This window comes from Labrus bergylta, chromosome 11, assembly GCF_963930695.1.
Source record: "Labrus bergylta chromosome 11, fLabBer1.1, whole genome shotgun sequence".
Classification (NCBI taxonomy): domain Eukaryota; kingdom Metazoa; phylum Chordata; class Actinopteri; order Labriformes; family Labridae; genus Labrus; species Labrus bergylta.
In genome coordinates, this window is record NC_089205.1 from 25750441 (window position 1) to 25771251 (window position 20811).

At 44.4% G+C, this 20811-nt stretch overlaps 2 protein-coding genes across 6 annotated transcripts; both read right to left on the reverse strand.

Annotated features, from left to right (window-relative positions):
- Nucleotides 1–900: 900 nt before the first annotated feature.
- On the reverse strand, nucleotides 901–7550 carry ehd2b (EH-domain containing 2b). 2 transcript variants are annotated; one of them, XM_020649232.3, is made up of 7 exons: nucleotides 7143–7550; nucleotides 5621–6069; nucleotides 5333–5509; nucleotides 4216–4313; nucleotides 2756–3168; nucleotides 2473–2634; nucleotides 901–2305 (listed from the first exon to the last, which is right to left on the reverse strand). In XM_020649232.3, exons 2-7 carry the CDS (start codon nucleotides 5839–5841, stop codon nucleotides 1754–1756), a joined length of 1623 nt encoding a protein of 540 aa, XP_020504888.2. In that variant the 5' UTR covers nucleotides 5842–6069; nucleotides 7143–7550; the 3' UTR covers nucleotides 901–1753. The 2 variants fall into 2 exon arrangements, with proteins under 2 accessions (XP_020504888.2, XP_065816545.1); XM_065960473.1 differs by having other exon boundaries at nucleotides 4180–4313.
- Nucleotides 7551–8083: 533 nt separating this feature from the next.
- bicra (BRD4 interacting chromatin remodeling complex associated protein) lies at nucleotides 8084–20660 on the reverse strand. Of its 4 annotated transcripts, none has more exons than XM_029280286.2 (15): nucleotides 20522–20660; nucleotides 18500–18545; nucleotides 18356–18401; nucleotides 17796–17861; nucleotides 15479–17551; nucleotides 15113–15301; nucleotides 13131–13760; nucleotides 12479–12695; nucleotides 12294–12391; nucleotides 12043–12177; nucleotides 11887–11936; nucleotides 11646–11794; nucleotides 11454–11548; nucleotides 11251–11353; nucleotides 8084–11152 (listed from the first exon to the last, which is right to left on the reverse strand). In XM_029280286.2, the coding sequence occupies exons 1-15, from the start codon at nucleotides 20643–20645 to the stop codon at nucleotides 9303–9305; spliced, it is 5871 nt and encodes a 1956-aa protein (XP_029136119.2). In that variant the 5' UTR covers nucleotides 20646–20660; the 3' UTR covers nucleotides 8084–9302. The 4 variants fall into 4 exon arrangements, with proteins under 4 accessions (XP_029136119.2, XP_065816542.1, XP_065816543.1 ...); XM_065960470.1 differs by having other exon boundaries at nucleotides 11251–11356; XM_065960471.1 differs by lacking the exon at nucleotides 17796–17861 and having other exon boundaries at nucleotides 11251–11356.
- Between the last annotated feature and the right edge of the window lie 151 nt (nucleotides 20661–20811).

Sequence of the window (20811 nt, forward strand, 5' to 3'; positions counted from 1 at the left end):
GTGCATGAGCCTGAGGAAACTTAGCGGACCCTAGGAAAGGAGGTATTAATAACTCTTGGTCCAACCCACCACATTCTTCACATGTGAGTCACTGTAAGCCAGAGAGAGAGAGAGAGAGAGCGAGAGGGGAGGAAAAAGCTGCACTGCCTCTGTTTCTCATTTGTGTTTCTTTCCATGGAGGAGTGGAACAGGGAGGCGGGGAGACCACCCCCCCCTTCTTCTGCAAAGCTTGATCGCCCTTATGTGAATCACACACACAGCTCCACACGGCACACATATTTGAGCTCACCGCATAGTTTACATGGGATAAAACAAAAAGGGGCTCATGAGCAGGCTAGTGAGAGAGTGACTGTAGATCAAAAACAGGGGTGGGGATAGGACTGTTTAACTGTGTGCCTATCAGAGAGAGAGAGAGAGAGGCAGAGAGAGCTCTTCAGATGGTGGGAATGAGTGGAGAGAGTCGTGGAAAATGGTGGTATGGGGACTTGGCAGGAGAGAGTGTGACTCACTGTTTATGTGGTCTGTCACTGAGAGACCATCTAAACTCTCCTAAGAGTGCCATAGTAAATGCCCTCAGTCTGTATGACATTCTTTACTTCAACATCTTTGCACTATTCACCACTGCACTATTATCTTGTATTATCTTATTTAGCCTTGTACATATTAGTCTTTGCTTATTTGTTTATTTTTGTGTTTATTGTTGATATTTAATATTATACCTTTGTACAAAGAGAGCAGTTTACCAAAGTAAAATTCCTTGTGTGTTTAAGCATACCTGGCCAATAAAGCTGATTCTGATTCTGATTTATCTCAAATGCTAGATATCTTTTAGAGCTAAGTGTTTGATAACTTTTTTGAGTCTATAATTTGACGTACAAAAAGGTCACTAAAGAGACTCAGCACAGTCAAAGGATTTTATTGGTTGCAATATTAGTTGACATAAGAACAGTTGGTGGAGCTGTGTACAGTAGTCAGTTATATATCAATCATTCAGTCTAGTTGAAAAAAAAATGCAACTGAGGTCTGGCTCCTACACATAAAAAAAAAACAAAAAAACGACGGCAACAATTACAAAAATAATATATAAAGTGTGTACAAATTGTGTCATGGAAAAGCATAAAAGTGAAGTGCGGAATATTAGATGTGTGCTGCCAGTTTGAGTTACAAAATAAGAAGCTTTTAACAAATCGTTGAACAAAATAAGTCTTTGTTGATAAAATTCATAGATGATATCTTTCCTGGAAAAATCACACCCCACAAAATATCACCTCGTAAATACTGTGCCACTCACATCTCGACTCCTAAGGAATGTTGAATTAAAAGGTTTTATTATAGAAAAGTTTTGCTCTATAGTTAAGCAGATATATTATGCTGAATACTGCTCGCTTAGAGGGGCGCCAGCCTTTATTTACTAGTGCTCAGCGGACATGAGTAGATGTGCGTTTAAATCCACATCATGAAAGGCAAAGTTTGAGGAGCAAAGGGGGGAGAAGCAACATGACCTAGTGTGACTTGTTAATAGACAATGTTTGACAGTAAGCCCTTGTCATATAGTTTCCAAGGACTAACCTGTGCTTTGATATATTATGTTCCATTGTGCAAGACCGAAATCAGCATCAAAGTAAAAAGTTGAATGTTGAATGCTCAAACAACGTTTTACTGAGTGTTGGGGCGTAAACAAAAGCAAAGAAAAACAGTAGCAAAAGCGAAATAAAGAAGAGTCTCTCTAAGCTCAAGAGACTTTGTGATATGTCTATGCATCAGAGCCCTTCTGCCTGCGTTTGGATGGTGGGATCAGGCGTGTTGGAAGCTCAGGGGGGAGACCATGGCCCTCCAGCTTGACCTCAATCAAGTGGCTAGCCAGCGCGAATTCTTCATCATCCAGCATGCCATCATGGTCTACATCTGACAGCTTCCAGATGCGACCCAGCACCGAGTTTGGCAGGCGGGAGCTCACCATCCAGTCCTTAGCCTTGGGGCCGCTCAGTTTCCCCTCATTGGGAGCGAGGTTGTAGAAGATCTCATCATATTTGGGCTTGTCCTTGGTCACCACCCAGTCTTCCTCCTCCTCTTCCCCTCTCTCCCCGTTCTCCTCCGCAAAGGGGTCGCCCTCGGAGAACGGTCCGCAATGGGTCCCGAGGAAGGCTCCACCCTGCACACCTCTCTGCTCCCCTGCCTCCAGCTCCTCCTGCCGCAGGAGGGGCATCAGCTTGGCAATGTCAGCGGACAGTAACTCGTCCAGGGCTGCCATCAGATTAGGCTTCAGGGTTTTGAACTTGGTGAAATCATGAACCATCAGTTGCTCCTTTAAAAAAAAGGAATGATAAAAATGTGTCAGCGAGTAGATTTATAATTTAATTTAAATCTAACCCCGACTGTAATAAAAACGTTTCGGAAGAGATAAGAAGAAGTCTTTACATATCTGCCTCCCAGATGTGCCCAGCAGGGGAAACATACTGTACTCAGACCTACCTGCATTTTAGCACAATCGGGGAAGTCTCCAGCAGAAATGTTGTGCTGCAGCTGGATCTTGGAGAAGATAACAGGCAGCTGGTAGATCAAATTCTTCTTTTTATTGTCCTTCCTGAAGACAGGCATCTCCTGCTTCAGATGGCTGATGATATGGGCATGGACCTGGGATATAGGAAAGAATAGCAAATGAAAACACAAAGTTATTCACACAAATGACGTGATTGGAGTGCAGTACTGTCAACCTGTCCATAATCATTCAATAAACAATGGGAATAGAACTCACCCTAACCAGACGCGCCCTCTTGACCAGGTCATTGAGCTTGCGTAAAGCTGCATTTCGAGGAAGGTTTTGGATGTCAGCAAACAGATCCTCCTCCTCCAGCTCAAACAGCCTGCGGTTGTCTGTAACCATCAGCGGCTCTGACCAGAAGGAGCCGATGTAGACGCGCAAAACTTCCGGGGTGCCAAACACCTTCCCCAGGGACCACATGAGCGCTCCGTACACCCTCATAAGCTGCTGGGTGTCCACCATGTCGGCCTTGTTGAGCACCACGCGCAGCTTGTCCTCGTTGCCCTTCAGGGCTCCGATGGCCTCAGAAAACTCGTCTGATATCTCCAGTTTGTGGGCGTCAAATAGAAGAATGATGAGGTCGACACGTTCCGCAAACCAACGCAGGACAGCTGGGAAGTCATAGCCTGTTTGAACACCAAGAAAGTTAACTTACAGGCTCAAAAATGTCAGTGTATTTTTGTCAGGAGAGGGAAGAAGGTTGGAACAGACACAAACCCTTCATAACTCTTTTTTATATCCGTCAAACTTTATGACAATTCAGACACTAGGCTTCACTTTATCACAAAAACATTTCTTTGACTCTCAGCAAGAAAAATTTCAGCAAAATAAAAGTTTAAAATGTCATGATGTTTTCTCATATTTGCCTATGTGATCATCCTTTAAAGGGTCAGTTCACCCAAATTCCCCAAAGACACTTTTGTTTCACCACTTAACAATTTAATTAGATTACCGTCTCAGTATTTCCTTTAAATTGACTCATGTTTAGTATAATCGCAGTACTGTTAACAGAACTTTCCCATGTATCCTGGATTTTCCAAGAACTTTGCTGAGAGCTGATTGCAGTGGAACAACTTCTTCCCAAATAAACGGTGCGGACTGTCCAGAGAAACCTGATCACTTCATCTACAAAGACACATAAATGCTAAATCCACAAACAGCATTCCACTCGGCTCTGTTGTATATTGGGCCGGAGTCAGAAATCTCACGAAGGGATGTGTAAAACAAAATCAACAGATAACAAAAACTATTAGAGAAATAACTCCAGTGGAATGTAAGGTATAATTTGGATGCACTGACCCTTTAAAGTTGTTAGTTTTTCATGCAGAATGATTTGTGTATGAGTGAGTCACCTAAGGCGTGAATGGAGAGAAAAGTGAGGAACGACTGGTTGATGATGATCATGGTTGTTTCTCAACATTGTTTTTTTTTTTTCCCAAATGTGCTGACAGAATGTCTTTCTGTTTCTCTGTTGTTGATTATGGTTTAATGGCTGCTTTTTCTCGCTCTGCTGCCAAGTGTTATTGTGACAGAGCAACAAGTCCCACGGGTTAGCCAGGCGTGCCGATGAGATGAGTTTGTGAGTTGAAGTTTAGGGATGTGCGTCTCTTCAAGCCCCCCAAATGTCCTCTCCTTACCTCTGCCATCTTTGGCACCTTTGCCACCTTTCTCACCTCGGCTCACTCTCTGCTTGGCACCTGACAGGATCCCCGGGGTGTCAATTATGCTGATGCTCTCAAGGACCTGGTTTGGCATCTGGGCACACTGAAACCTGACATTTTATCAGCAGAAAGGAGACAAGTCACATAAAGACCCAAGTTCGCAGAGGTCAGATACCCTGTTGGTGCAGAAGGAAAACATCTAAATCATGTGAATAACGGTTAAACTCTCATCAAAGAAGCCAATGTCATCCAAGGAGTAGATTGGAAGCGGCACTCCCCACACCCTCATCCCCTCCCACTGCAGACCATTGTGCGCAAGCAGACCTCTCAATGCTGCGTTCTTCCTGAAGGAAAATGACCACTACTGCCAGAATCAAACAATAAGGCCCTGCTAATGATGTGTGGCTTAGAAAAACAACACCACTTCCCGTGGCTTATGTGCTTAACGAGCCCACCGGTTGCCTGAACAGGAAGTCAAAGCAAAAGGAGAGACGCAAATACGTTCACAAACCCGCCCTGCAGAGGGAAAGAGGGACGCCGCTGGAAAACTGGCACCAGACATTTTTACACTGCAGTTCCACTAACATTAGCACTGAATGTTTCTATTGCTTCTTGTCTGCATGTCCATGTTTCTTAGAAGCTTACAGCAGTTCATTGACAAACATGTGACTTTTTTTTCTCATGAGTTACACTAGTGGAAAAACATGCACAGAAATCCCAGACAGAAAACATAGTCGAGGAAAGAACTTCAATGTAAGCTTTCTCTAACAGGTTACCTAAGCTTCACAAAGTGTGTGACTTCATTTATTTGCCTTTGCCCCGAGGGGCTGTGGAGCCCTCTGACCTTTTCTTTGAACATGCGTACATTGCTGTTCCTGCCTCAGAACATTCAGCTTTCATCACCCTCTTGGGTGATATCGCTCCCCTTCTCCATTTTTCCACAAATAAGGAAAGTGCCTCTTCGCTCTGAAATTTGGCACAAGGACATGAAATTCCAAAGAGCTAAAAATCTGTTATCTCTCCTTCCCTGCTTCCCTTGTTGGGTTCTCTCACATAGTTCTGTGCATTTCACACTGATGTCTCTATAACTCACTCAGTGGAAAAAATGACACAACATTTGTTATCTCACCTGTTGAGAAAAGTGTTTCCAAAGGGGTTAAGTTTGCGGAAAGGTTTGTTGGGGTCCACAATAAGGGCATTCCCAGGGATGACTCCCTCCACCTCCCCGTGCATGATGGCAGTGAAGCAGTCTGTGGTGGGCTCAGGTCCCACCCTGCTTCCGGGAATATCCTGCTCCAGTAGATACCTGTCAGTCACACAAAGAGCTTATTAGTTTCTCAGAGCTGGTGATCACAGTTATTATCACACGCAATGTTACTGGTCATGAAATGTTTTATTGCAGAGTGGATAATCTTACTTGATGAATGTTGTCTTTCCAGTGGAGTATTGTCCCACCACCAGCACCATCGGCTTGTTATCAAAGTCTGCATCCTCCAGGCTTTGGGAGTGAAAGTCGTGGAAATTGTAGTGCTGCTCCAGAGGCAGAAGCTTCTGACGATACAACGATTTGAGCCCTTCTGTCACAGTGCGGATCACCTCAGGCGTCTTCTTCACATTTTTTCGCCCCCAGCGTGACATGTTGATCGAGGAAGAAGATTACAGGGATCTTCTTACAAAAGATTAGTGTCTGAGTTTTTTTCTGTTTCTGTATTTCCTGTAGCTGAAGCTTCGAAAACCTTCAGGTGTTTCCTGTATTTATGTGGACACCGCTCACTTGTCCTTGAAAACTCCTCTGCACACGCTTAGAGAGACGGGGGTGATACTTTGTTTGAAGTTTAGATCTTCCCCTTTGGAAAATGTTTGCCCCTGAGATGTGGACAGAAAAGAAGACATGCAGAGGTTAATCCAAATTTAAAAAAAAAAAAAAAAGAGGTAAATCCAGCAGGCAAAAGTTTCTAAGTGTTGTTATTATTGGTGATTTAAGTCTTCCCCAGCCTAGAGAAGAGATGTTAAATCTAGAGTTGGCTTCAGCCCACAAGTATTGCCAAGTATTGTCTGTGCATGCCTGGAAAAAAATGGTGTTCAGGCTGGAAAACTCACAAACCCAGCCCTGCTCCAGGATTTGCAAAAGCACAGCTCATTTCTTTAATGTGAAATGAGTAATACATTCCTTCTATCCCCTGCAGTTCCTCTCAGTGGAGCACAAAATACATGCTTAGTTGTTCACGTAGGGAAAAGACCTCATTGCCCGCAAATTGAAAAATTATTTCAGCCTTGTGTTACAATCTTTTTTTTATGTCACAGTCTACAAAAAAAAAAGAAACGCTGGATTAGGAAATGAAGGCAAGATTCATCATTAGAAGCAGGCTGACAAAGAGGCACAAAGGTAAGACACGCGTCAGCCAATGTCAACTCATGTGAACCCAAAGCAAATCCCATTTGAACAAGGATGTAAAAATATCTGCCACAAGAAAAATGGGCAAGACTGTCCTGACATGTCACAAGACCAATGTGAAAAAAGTTTTTTATCAAGATGGCGCACTTTAGAGATCTACAGGGCAGACATTAAATTTGATCTGAGCATCTGGTTAAGGTCATTTCTTAAGATTAAGGGTGGTGGAATATAGCTTGTGAGTTTATGCATAACAATTACAACATCATTTGTGCTTAAAAGAATAACATGCAGGAGTAAAAGGAAAAAGGAGATTTACCTTTTAATATCCAAAATGAAGAATTATAAATTACTTTTCAAAAAGATTGTAAATAGCTTGACATGTTTTTTCATTGATTTCCTAGACTAAACTGTTATCTTTACTTTCATTGAACACCATCAAGAATAATTTTCTACTTCTGTTTCACAATCCAGCAAAACTTGCACAAAGGTTAAAACAGAAGCTGATCAGTAGATTGATGTAGAAAGTTTAAAAAGAAGTATTTACCAAGTTATAAGGGAGAAAGACTTCTTCTTCTTCAAGTGCCTTGGCTTCTTCCTTTCTTCAGTCTTGCTCGCCGGAGTTTGGAAAATATTTTGACTTGAGGAGACAAAAACAGCCAATCTCTTGGAGGAGCTGCTGCTACATGTATGGGTGTACCTCTGACAGCAAATAGGAACCCTCAGTGAAGCGCCAACGTAGCCAGATCACAGAGGATCCTTCTTACTCCAGTGTTTAATGTATTTCAGATGAGCTCCAAATCTGGCAAGAACTCGTACTCTGCTTGCTGAAAAGAGCACAAGGCAAACAGTTAGGACACACAGCTCTCTACACTGAAACTTTTTCTCTCTCTTTGCCTGCTTCTGCTTAAATGTACCTCCTCTTTTGGGGATGCCTGGCAACACTTTGGACAGCAATAACATTCAGTTCAGGGCAGAGATGAGCTGACTTGTGGTCAGAAGGCGTGGACCCAGAGGCGGGGGGTTTGAATAAATAATTTGGGTGGAGCCTTTTTTTTTATTTTTTTAATAATCATGATGATAGAACCTGTGTCTTTATGCATATTTTGAATGCTCAACACAACCTTATGCTGCACCCTTCCAGCCTCAAAGATTCTACATTTATTTATATTCTAAAACTACTGTAAGATGTCATACATTTACAGTTAAGAGCCCCCCCTCCCCTCCACATCAGTCTAAGCTCTTTGCTCCTCCCAAACTCTGAACCCTCCAGGCGCTGAAGCACACCAACACTCTACTTTTCCACTGCGATGCACCACCTGCTGGCTGTCTGATAGAGAACACACCCTGTGGCCGCCACCATTACCACCACCGCCTCCTCCTAACTAACATACAGTACTCCTCAGTCATCAGCACTCATCCACAGGAATGCACCCTGAAGATTAGGAACCAAAGGCTGAACTGCTGGACAAAAGACAAGACAGTGTGCAATGTTTCATAAAAGAAGCAAGGTTTAATTTACAGTTTTACTAAATGTACATTTCTTTTTAAAAAGTGTCATTATACACAATAAATACAATACAAAATTAATCTGTAATACTATACTTCAAATTCTCTTACGGTCTTTTGTACATTATTATTGTTCCTTTTTTCCATTTCAATGCTTGTGCCGTGTTTGTGTTTGAATTGTCCACCAGGCCGTAAAAGACAAACGAAACACACATGGGAGGCAGGGGATAAAGTGGCAGAAAGATGAAACAGACTGAGAACAGAGAAATTCAACTGTTATAACTAGTCTGCCCCCTGCTGACGGAAAATGCCATAAGTCCTAACCTGGCATCATACGCAGCAAGAGGGCAGGTGTGTGTGTGTGTGTGTGTGGAGGCATTGTTTAAAAACAAGAAACCGTGAAAATCATTACATTGGAACCAGAAGAGAACTGAATTTCCTTTCATTTCATTTACACCATGACAGAAGCCCTAAAGCGAACACCTTAAAAACCTTTTACTTTTTTTAATGCTTGTGTAATTGCAGGCTTTGTGGATTTTGAACCGGTATTGATTATTCCAATTGCAGACCAAGATAAGTTATCTTTTTAGCATTGAAAGTCAACCTTCAAGTTCATGTGCTATCTGAAGTTCATTTTTTTTTTTGTAAGTAGGTGGACTGTGACATGTTCTCTTTGTGGGGAACATAGGATCATCTCATTTGGTTGTAAAAAGGCAGACACCATGTTTAATGTTTCCAATATAAGCTGCAGGTTGTTGACTTCTGAACTGTTTAATTTAGCTGCCTGATGCTCACTGGCTCAATGTTGAAACCAGGAAAATAAACCGCTGTTGACTAAGATCAGGGCACACATGATAGGAATGTATGAATAGTGAAGAAGAAGGAAAAACAACAAAAACATCGGACAATTTCATGTCGTCACTTTAGCTTGGCTGATAGAACAGATACAAAAATGTGAGGCATCTTCAAGTCTGCAATTCACAAGGACAGTTTTACCTTTGACCACACTCACTAGTTTCACCACAGGTCTACCTCAGGTTGTAAATGACAAAGAAATATCTGGACAATTCAAATAGACAAACAGAGCCATCACAGCTTGGCAGAGTAGTACAGTGATACTGTTTTCACAGTGCCCTCCTTCCCCTGCCTCCAAATCTGTCTTTAACCCTTGTCAGTCTGGCCTTAGGCTGAGGGGCTGTTATCTGCTTTGAGTTTGGGGCACCAGGTTGCCATTGTGGCCACGGCCACCAACCTGAGGGTGCTGGGCCAAGGAAGAGGACGAGGATGAGGAGGAGGTTGGGACTGAGGGCCTGTGGGATGAGGTTGCCGAGCCCCCTGGGCGCTGGCTTTGGTGGGACCTGCTGTTGCCCCCTTTAATGTGTTGCCCACGGGCAGAGGGTTCCTGCTGCAGGTTTAGGATGCTGTCAATAGCGCACTGCAGGTGCTCATTAAGAGAGTCGTCAGGAGGGCTGCCACTGGAGAAGCTGGCGTTATCCATGTCAGGGGAGTCTGACTTACAGCGTTTGGCAGGAAGCAAAGAGTCACGAGTGAAGGAGGACTCGGGAGAGGGAGGCCCAGGGGCATGCTGGTCCATTCTGAATGTCCCACCTGCCCTATGTCTATTTTTTCCACTTGCCCTCTTGTATTTACCTACATCCGTCTCTAGTTCTGTGCACTCCTCCCCTCTCTCCTTTGCCCCTTCCCTGTCTAGGAGCGGAGGAAGGTGATGCCGTTGTGTAGTTTTGATGCCACGATTAAACACCTCGTCCATGTCATCCAGCCCCTGCATTGCACTCCCATAGCGGCCCGTTTCGTTGCTCGATTCTGTGTGAATGTGTGAGGCCTCCCTGCTTCTCTTCTCCACCTTCACACTGGCTATCACTGTCCTCTCTGAGGGAGGAGAGGAGGCCTCATGCCTGGGGGGTGAAGGTGTAGGTCTGGGGTACGTAAAACTCTCTTCTCCTCCCCCTGGGACACCAGGTCTGACTCGGGGACTAATGTTTTCTCTGTACGTTTTTCTCAGGGGGAGTCGACAGGTTGTCTGCGAGGGAGTGGCAGTGGAGTTAGAGTTGGCTTTCACCCCCCCTGCGTCGTGGTTATCCAACGTCCCGTTCATTTGAGCTGAGGAAGAAGACGTGGAAAACGACCAAGTATGGGAAGAGGAGGTGGAGGAAGATGGGGCTGCGTTGTGGGTAGCATTACCTCTCTGTGATTGGTTACACTGAGCAGTTGTTATGGTGACCGATGAGACTGATGAGGCAGCAGGGGCAGCAGGGGTAGTGCATACCGGGGACTGAGTTCTGATGACTGTTTTAGGAGTTGATACAGGTTGGGACTTCGGGTGCGTCGCAGCATCTTCAAGCTGAGTGTGAGGCTGGGATGCGGACAGGCTGCTCTGCTGAGATTGAGGTGTGTGTACTGGGTCTAAGGCTGTATTGTGGACCACCTTACTGAACCCCGCTTGATCCTGTTTGATCTTCAGCTTTAAGCCAATCCTCCTGCGAGCCTCGTAGGTCTTCATAGGCGGTTTGCTGGTTCTTTGTGGGAGAGCATCCTCATCATCTGCCGCTTGAGAGTTGAAAGACGAAGAGGATAGAGAGGACGATGCTGCTGGAGCTCGACTCGAGGAGGAGTTCTGGCTGTTGGGCTCGGCCAGCCTTCCTGCTGCAGCTGGAGTAGTGGGACAACTGCTGGACCAGGACACAGATGCCCCGCCTTCACCATGCTTTATTACTAGCTTGGTGGGGTGGAAGGGAGCGGTGGGGGGGAAGGGAGTGGTGGGAGGGGGAGCAGGCGGTGCTGTGGTTAGAGCAGGAGCAGGATTGGAAGCAGGAGTGGGAGTTGAAGCTTGAGCAGGAGCTTGGGTTGGTACAGGAGGAGGATTTGGAGGGATGTTTGGAAGAGGGGTTGGGGTTGGGGCAGGAGCTGGAGGTGCTGGAACAGGGACAGCTGCTACTCCACCAGTCGCAACAGTGGGCTCAGCAGAAGATGACTTCTGCTGGGATGACAATACACCCTCCAACATACGTGCATTTGCCACAAACTCCTCTGCAAAGAAATAAAACAGAATGATACTATCAGCTTACACCATATTTAGATAAAAAAAAAACAACCACATGACTATGTAACAGATATTGGTACAGTACCTGGTCTCTCCCTGGCTAAAACTCTGTCCTGACTCAACGCAATCTTCTCCTCCTGAATGAACATCCGGTCCATCATCACCATCTCTGCTGAGGGGCCCAGTCGCTGCTCAGGTTCAAACACAAAATACCACAAATTCAAAATCAATTCAGGACAAGGACGACGAAAAGGTTAATGGCCTCAATGCTTTGGTTTATATACTTACTTTTGACTCTGCAAAGAGCAGGCAGCGATATTTATCCAGCATAGCCTGGGTCCTTTTCAGGAGATGACAGGAGACCCTCTCAAATTCATCATCCACTGTGAACAGGAGAACCAAGATGGTCATGAAGACTGTGATATTAGGAGAAGTGGCAACTTACGTTTGGCCTGTGCGCTAGAAGATGGAGTTTGTTACCTTTTTGATAGTCTTGAGAAGAGTTGGCAGTTCCCTGGTAGACATGGTAAGGCATCAGTCTGTGAAATGTGTCCTCAAAAGAGTGGAAAGGAGCACTATAGTTTGGGTGGAGTACTGAACCCTGCTGTTTCCTCAGTTGTTCCAGCATCCTGTAGTGAAGTTTGTATAAAGAGATACTTTTCACAAAAAATGAATGATGAAACAGTTCAGCTAAGCCATTTAAAATGCACAAGGCACACACCTGGCTTCTTTGCTTGGCTCTGCACTGAAAGGCATCTTCATTGTTGTTGTCTGTGATGTGAACATACAAGATAAAAAAAACAAGGATTAATTTCTCAAACTTAAACTTTAGAGTTATTTTTTGGGCTTCATTAACATAAAGGTTACAATCCTTAACCTGAGTTTGTAATGGGGTTGGGGTCTGTGGCGCAGGCATTTGAGTCAGACTAGTTCCTAACACCTGCATCTGCATCCCAGCTTTCCCCAGAGTCATTCCTCCAACTGAGTTGATCACCCCTGGCTTTGGCTGAACCTGAAAAAAAGAGAGATTAGACACTTTTGAAAAAAACTATCACCCTAAATTCAATTCTAAACTGTAGTACACAGAATTACCAGAATGCATGCATTTGAAGTAATGATGTTGCCTACCTGGGCAGGCTGGGTAAGGCTGGCAGGAGTGACAGTCTGATTCACCATTGATCCAGCTGGCCCTTGGGTGCCTGAGAATACCTGTAAGTCACTTGATGCTAGAAGAGGAAACAAATAATTAAAATACTTCATAGTGTGTTAAGGGTCATGCAGAAAAACATAATTTAGTTAAAAACGTATCTAACCTGTAGCAGGCGTTTTGACAAGCACTGATGTGGGCTGCAGCACTGACAGAAGCTGAGCAGGTGTACCAGTGCTGGAAGATGTTGCAATCACCAATTTATCAACAGGCACATCTTGCTGAGAGCTGAACTGACTGGTGACTGGAGGTTGAGTTTGAGGCAGAGGTTGAGGCTTGGGTTGTGCAGACTGCTTGGCCTGCAGCAAGATGTTCTGCTGGACCTGGGAACGAAATTAGAACATTTTTCTAATTAGCTTTCATACAATAAAGTCTAGATAAACCCATTTGGTTTCCTGAAGCATTCCTGCTGGTTTGAACCGATTAATTTTAATTGAATTGATCACCACTTCAATTATCAACTAAATATGCACTGAAGTAAGACTTTCCACAAACGAGTGCAAATGCATAACCATTACAATTATCGAATGCAAGTAGTAACGTTTGGGATGTCTCACCTAACACTGCTTGCTGTATCATTTAAACATTTAAATTGCACTGATGATGTTCCTCTGAATATCTAAAAAATCTGCTAATATCTCAACACACATGACATTACACAGTTGCTACACTTTGGGAGGGTGATAATTATACTGAAAACACTTTTGCATACAAATATCCTTTTTTTTTATTAATCTTTCAGGTGAACGGGATAATACCTGGTGCAGCTTGTCCAAAAGCTGTTTTTGCTGGGGTGAGGGCTGAGTTATGCCCGACAGGGTCTGAATTTGTGCTCCTATTAATTGCAGGTGGTGCTGCTGCTCCGCTGTTAGGCCCAGGATGGGAACCTGGGCTTTTACTACAGCAGTGGCAGAAGTGCTGACAGGAGGAGCAGTGAACTGGTGCTGTGCAGGTGGTGCAGGAGGAGGCTTGGGGGACTGTGACATAGGAGGCATTTCTTGCTGATAAGGGGCAGGCTGGGAGGCTGGCCGTGGTTGAGGCTGAAGCTGAACATGAATGTGTGTCTGCTGGGGCTGTGCATGCTGTGTCTTCTGCGGTTGGCCTTGTGGAGCTGGTTGGGGGGACTCAGCAATCTGATTATGGACAATAAAGAGTTGGGGATGGGGCGAAGGTGTGCATGAACGAGTGGGGGTTTGAGTCTGTGTCTGAGAGGGAGGATGTGTTTGCTGTTGGTGGTGTGGTGACTGGATCTGCTGGCTCAGAGTGAGAGGCGAATGGGAAGGCTGGGGGCTTTCTGACACTGGGGGCACTGTGGTGTGAGTCGTCAAGCCCGGTGAAGGAGACATGCCCTGGATCCTCAGGGGCTGCTTATGTCCAGCAGAGGGTACCTGATAAAGTGGAACCACAAAATACTGGTATGCTTATTTGATTCAAGAATGCAGACAACATTTAAAAGCAGGAGGACATCAAGCAAAAAAACAACACACACTATACAAGTTCTGCATGCACACTAGATTATAACTAAACCCTCTAAAACATGGTTTAAAATTGAGACTAGATACAAAACAGGGCTGGGCGATAAGGCTACCTTCAGGCTATGCATCTTTGCATTTAATAAACAAAACGCTCTCCAATATATAGAGAAGACATCTCAATGACATGATTATTTGGGGTTACTTTGCTTTAAACGTTTAATCTCTGCCACAGTACTAAGACAATGAATGTATTTCCCCCAAATACACTGAAACGCAAAAGATTATCAAACTATCGCCCAACCCAGACACCATAATACAAAAAAATTGGTAAAACGACACAAAACGTTCCATAAGCAAAGTGTTAGACTTTAAAAACTAGAAGTTGAAGTTAGAAGCCCATTGATTTTTTTTCTAGCGTCTGAAGAAGATTAGATACAAAGAGGCACAATGATCATTGGGTGAGCAAAAAGAAAAACATTTAACAAAAGCAAGAAGTCAAGATCTGCGGGCCCGTGATGGTGAGGTAGAAGGTGATCCTAAGATTTCAGGGACTGGGGTCGGGGGAGCATGTAATCATCGCTGAGGGATCATTACACTTGTCAGACAAGGTTACAACGGGTGGTACTCAAGTACACGAGTCTAAATGAGAGGTGCAGGGTAGAGAGGTGTAGATTTTGTTGGTCAGTAATTGTTCAGTAATGCAGCAGATGAAAGTGAGTGGATTTCATTTGATTAAGTGAGGTGAGTTGATTGAATTTGATTGAGCTGAGTGTTAGTAAAAAGGTGAACAAGTTGCATTTGGCACCTTGGTAGCTGTTTTAACAAGCATGAGCATGGTATTATATTCTTTTACAAATTAAATACGGTGGAATGAATGAGAACATACCAAATTAGTTAAATGTTAGTTTAACTTTAAAAAAAAAAAAAAAAAGAGTGGACCCTTGATTGGTAGGCAACATTCTATTAAGGATGCACCAAGCAAATAATGTACGTAGCACAGTGGCTGACAGACAATACATCAGGACAACTGGAATGATTATGCCTTCACATACAACAGAGCAATGAAAGAATCAAGCTGAAGCTGCAAGCAAATGAGTAATTGTTAAGCTTTAGGAATTGCATAGCAACTTCAGTAGCCATGAAAGCATTGACTAATGCAGAAAGGTAGTAGAGAGCAGTGATGTGGAAAGGTTAAGATTCCCTAACATTGTGGCAGCAGCAGCAGCAACAAGTGGGTGGGGCTTGACATAAAGGGGCATTTCTACCTGCTTTACCACTGCTGTCATGTGGGAGGGGCCAGGGGAAGGACTGTGGCTCTGACCCACCCAAGAGTCAGTTAATTGGCTGTCATGGACAGCAGGGGCCGGAGCAGTGATGTTGTTGCTGCTGACGATTACAGACGCTGGTACGCCCACAGAGGGGGTTGACTCATTCTCTGATTGGTGGTGCTGCTCCTGATATGAGTGTATTTACCATTTCAGGACCAAGGAGGGAAGAAGGAAGGGGATTTGGAGGGAAAAGGGAGTAAAATAGTAAACCAAAGAGGTCAGACAAAGATGTCACTCCGTGCAGGTTATTCATTTAAGACAGTGTTAACTGTACACAAGTAAACCAAGGACTGGAACACTGACCTGTTGCAGGAACATCTGCAGGGACTCCTGACTCAGGATCATACTAGAGCCCTGGTTAGTGAAGAGTAACCTCCCTGGACTGTGCTGAGCCTGATGGGGGACCAGCCCCACTGCTGTGACAGATGAAGAGGTGGACACAGACATGGACGGAGAAGAGCAGGGTATTGTAGTAGCCGTGGACAAAGAAGATGGTTGCATGGCGAGGATAGAGGACTGCGATACATGCTGCTGAGTGGGATGAGCAGCTTGATCCGTAGAGCTACCAAGCACAGTAACACACTCTCCAGGCTGGCCTTGAGCCATGGTTGCTGCTCCTGTGATGTTGCTGCTGGGAACTCCACCTGGCTGGGGTTGTAGGGCTGGCTGAAGACTGACTGCGGGGCTTAGCCCTTCCACCTGACTAAGCATTGTCAGGGAGTTCTGGATTGGCATGCCCTGTATGACTGTCTGGGCATGACCTGAGACAGTATGTGTCTGTGTCTGACTTTGACTCTGAGCCAGTGAGACAGGCACCTGAAAGAGGGTTTGTGTGCCCATCTGGCCAGACTGGAGCTGAATGGGCCCAGAGAGGATGTGGGCAGCCCCGGGGTGGCCCTGTGAAGTCAACACCTGACCCAGGTTAATGTTCTGGTTTGCGGTTAAAATCTGGTTTGCAATGAGCTGTCCACCAGGCCCCTGACTGGTAATTATGTGGCCGCCAGGGTGTTGGGTCAGGATCTGTCCACCGGCTTGTAGCTGTGGCAGGAGAAACTGGTGGTTTTGACCTTGCAGAACAGTCTGAGAGGGAATAACGATGCTGCCTGATTGGTTTAACAAGTGCACACTGAGGGGTTTGCCAGATTGCTGTGCTCCTTGTTGTTTGAATAGGGTTTGTTGAAACTGAGGGCCTTGTGTTGTGCCTTGAGTATTCAACACAACATTAGAGCCTGGCTTTCCAGTCAGAAAGGTTACATTCTGCGCAGTGGAAACTGGAATTTGCTGCAACCCTAGCGTCTTGTGGGCATCATTTTGAGAAGGTTGGGATATTTGTTGTTGCTGCTGTTGTTGCTGTTTGAAGAGTTTGGGTTGAATGGCTCCCCCCTGAGGAGGTTTGGGCTGAATGGGTGTTGGCGTGCGCTGGATGATCACGTTCTGCATGATTTGGCCTTGATTTTGCACCTGGGGTCCAATTCCTGAACTAAGAGAGGTGCTGCCAAAGCCCACAAGCCCAGCAGGAGCAGTCATTGTGCAGCCGCTGCTGCTGTTTGTGCTGCTGACACAAACAGCTGGTCCATTTAAAGCTGGAGATCCCAAAGTGGTTTTGTTACCTTGGATCAGAAGTCCACCCCCTGAGCCTCCAAGTGCGGCCTGAGAACCAGTAGCTGATACCTCTGGCCCGGATTGGTGCAGCTGGTAACCACTCATGGCTTTAGCCAGGATTTGCTGTCCAGATTGATTGATAGTCATGACTGTAGGCTGACCCACAACCTGAATCTGTCCAATACCTAAATGTCCCGACTGACTCCCATTAGGAAGAGCTTGAAGACTTGAAATGGGTTGAAGTGTCACGTTTCCAAGGCCCACAGGCTGCATAAATGGCTGAACACTAATGGCCTTATTCATCACCTGGGGTTGGAGCTGAAGGCCCTGCTGAGCCAGGACTGACCCCAGCATGTCTGCTGTGGCATTGGGAGGCGTAGCAGTGGTGCTTGGGGCTGACCCAGGGAAAATTGTTGCTGCTCCTCCAACACCTATGCCTACACCAACAGTGGTGCCTCCAGCCCCAGACAGGCTGGCATCAGGCAGTGTCTGAACCACCTGCGTAAGGCCTGGAATTCCAAAGGAGCCCAGATCCAACTCAGCCTCTGCCTCCTGTAAACTTTGCTCAGTGATGTTTGCTTCAGCCAAGCTCTGCTGCAGGATGTCACACGGCTCGTGATTTGTCCCAATGCCATTGCTCCCACCTTCGCCACCAGGGGATCCTCCCAAGATGTCATCATCTTCCAGGAAGTCCAGGTCAACACTGACTCTGGGCAGGCCTGTCGGCTCATTGGCCGACAGCTGGACTGCAGGCTGGACCTCTGGAACATGGCCCTTTAAGTGAAGAAGGAAAGTCAAGAGGAGAGAAGTGAAACCAGGTGATTGGTGAATTTCTGATGAATATGCATGATGGCAACAATGCAAACATGAAAACCCCACAAAAACCTCTTGTCTCATTGCAGAAAATCAAAGATTGTAGAGTGTAGAACTGTTAGTGGAAAGGGAGGATATTTGGAGGTGCATGCTATCAGATGGATGGATAGGAAACAGAAGGAAAAGGATGGGGGATTTTACTCACCCCAGTGGTAGAGAAGAACGAGCTGGAGGGGTCACTCGAACCATCCAAAAGGTCGTCAGTGTCCAACTACAGACACACCCACCCAGGAAAGGACAGACAGAAACCAAAGGGACCCACACAGGCAGGGAAAAGCCACCAGAACAGAGAAACAAAAGGACCATCAAACAGAGGAGGAGGAGGGCAAGAAATGGACAGAACAAAGTCCAGAGAACCAAGATGGTAAAGAATCAGTAAAAATATAAGCGACAGGGGGGGGGGGGTAATTATAAGAATAACACAGAGTTGGGAAGCGTTAGTAGTTGCATTTTGTTTTTAAAAGGAAAGGGAGGCTGAAAAAATTGATAGAGCCATCAATAAGTAGAAGAAGCAGTAAAATTGAAAATAGTGGGGACGTGGGTTTCAGTGTGCGTCAACGAGTAATCTGATCGTGACTTCAACACAGTTTGAGGCAAGCCTTAACTAAAATGTGCAGAAATAAGACCTCCTCACGACATCAAACCAGTGAACACACAGTTTAAAACTATCAATTGTGTCCTCTTTCTTTTTTCTGTCTTACTCACATGGGTCTCAGATCCATGAAGAAAGTCATTGAGAGCTTCTGGGTCACTGCAGGAGAAAACAACGTGATTTACAACAGAACAAGGCGAACCATGCAGCCGAACATTTAGCCAAAGAGAAAATACACTATGTCAATAATGACTTACCAAATTACATCTAGAAGGCACCTGCCGTCTTCATCATCCATGACAACTGTTAAGGATGAAATAGCCCAATGAGAATTTGTTCATTAAAAAAATCCTTGTCACAAATCAATAATATGTCAAATGTGTACAAACTAATTTACATCTCTATTTTATTTTGACATGAGTTAGTCACAGATAATGATGATGAATTATAAAACAGCAAAACCTTCATCAAATATCCTCTGCCTCTGATTGGAGTTATGTCATTTTGTTATACATGATTTGGAAATGTTTCATAGACGTACAGTTTTAATGACATTTGAGGGATTCTTCTCCACATTATTGTACTACTTTAGCATAGACTGTTCTTACAGAAAATAAACCTTTCTACTGCTGTGTTGATGCTGCAATACAAAATATGGTAAATAATAAAATAAATAAAACCCCAAAAACTACTGATGATACAGTATGGTCATTTTATGATTTAATTCAGTAGATATCGTACATGTTGCTCTTTAAAGAAATGTTTTTTTATTTAAATGTTGTTACTTTTTCTTTACAATTCCCGACACAAATTAAATATAAAGCTTCTGTATCGTAATTCAACTCTTTTTCCAATAATCCCTGTTTACATGATGTAAACTAGTGTAATGACACAAAACATTAGGCTACATTACTTTTGCTGCTTTGAGGTTAAAACAAGCCCAGTGGGATCAATGTCACCACTCATATCAATAATGCTACACACTGTGTGTGTTTTTAATTTTAATTTTAATAACTCTTTCCACAAGTAGAAGTGTAAATACCTTGTATTATTCTATTATTGTATTTTTTCACCCTTTATTTACCGGATGTAAATATGTTTGATTTTTAACTTCTTGTTATTTCTAATAATTATATTCCTGGTTCCTGTTTTCTAGAGCTGTTGAAACACAATAAAGTTCTTTATCTTTATTTATGAATGGACTTCCACAAACAAACACAAACCATATGTTGTGTTTCTTCCATAAAGCAGTCTACAATCGAAAACATGAATCAATTTTGAACCCTTTAACCAAACAACGTTTTGATATAATTATTGCAAACAGAAAAAAAAACAAAAAAAACATAGTGAAGAAGTGTTAAAGAGCTGAAACCTGAGTTGTGTAAGCTGTGTGCACAGAGCAGAAAACAACACACTGAAAACGCGCGGTTTTCACAGCAGACCTGCAGAAATACTTGCAGCTCGTCTTTGACCACAAAGTCTCACGAACTGCAAAAACACTTTCACAACACAAAAAAAAAACCCCCATCAAGTCACCCAACATTTTTCCCTCGGATTTTACAAAGGGGTGGGGGGGGGGGAGCATATCCCTACCTGCTGCTCTGTGGAGCCATTGCTCGGTCACAGAAGAACCAGTACGCAGGATATGAATGGAAACCCTGCAAGCGGCTTGCTACATGCTACCTGCTGTTTTCACACACATTTACTTGCATATTCCGCACGATTTTTTCCCTACAGTGTGCGATATTTAATGGCAACGAGAGACACTTGATGCTCTAATTAAATAAAAACGATTGATCTTCAAACCAGCATCCTGGCATTTTGATGCATCTGGGTTTGCATTTCGGTAGCCTAGCTGGTTAGCCTGCTAAGCCCAAGTAGCTATCAACAATATCCAGACGTACGAGCTAGCTTTAGCCTTTGACATTCAAAACAAACCACAGAGTGACACAGTTTTGACACTCGTACGGCACCGAAGAACCTCAACTCCACCAGGACTGAGTGCTAATGTCTGTTTAGGAGTGCAAACGCAATTGCGCAGCGAGCTATCTGTCCCCACTTGCAGGTAAAATATGAGTTAATGTAGGGACACTGTTGGATCAGGGGGGTATGTTTGGGAATTCGATGGAAAATGACTATTATTGCCGGGTCGTGCGGCAGTGTGGCGCTTCGATTGCGGCAGCGGTGCAGTTTGTGGCCTCGCTGCAGAACACAAATATTGCAGCTTTGTTGCAGTTATTAGGATAAATAGTGAAATAGCTACACCGTAACAAACTCACCCGAGACGATAGAGGTGCAGGCAGCGCGGGGTCTCCAGGACAGCCTCGCACGGGCTGCTGTACAGGACCCAACTACAGGCAGGAAACAGGAGACTTCCGTTTTGCCTGATCTAAATATGGGCATCGTCTTTATCGAATATTTATCGAATGTGGAGGTTTTTATTGAATGACTATGATAGGCGTGCAATGTGAAAACGAAAGCGCTGGCATGCTGAATTTAATTTTGTCTTAGGCAAGGCGAGGTAAGTTTATTTATGGAGCACATTTCAACAACAAGGCAATTCAAAAGT

Coding starts and splice junctions, on each gene's coding strand:
- ehd2b (XM_065960473.1), bottom strand. CDS start 5,841: ATGTCACGCTGGGGGCGAAAAAATGTGAAGAAGACGCCTGAGGTGATC. Junction 5,510..5,620: donor GGAAAGACAACATTCATCAA/GTAAGATTATCC, acceptor TGTGACTGACAG/GTATCTACTGGAGCAGGATA. Junction 2,306..2,472: donor CCGATTGTGCTAAAATGCAG/GTAGGTCTGAGT, acceptor TTTTTTTTAAAG/GAGCAACTGATGGTTCATGA.
- bicra (XM_065960470.1), bottom strand. CDS start 20,645: ATGCCCATATTTAGATCAGGCAAAACGGAAGTCTCCTGTTTCCTGCCT. Junction 18,402..18,499: donor TGCCTTCTAGATGTAATTTG/GTAAGTCATTAT, acceptor TTTCTCCTGCAG/TGACCCAGAAGCTCTCAATG. Junction 12,392..12,478: donor TGTCAAAACGCCTGCTACAG/GTTAGATACGTT, acceptor TTCCTCTTCTAG/CATCAAGTGACTTACAGGTA.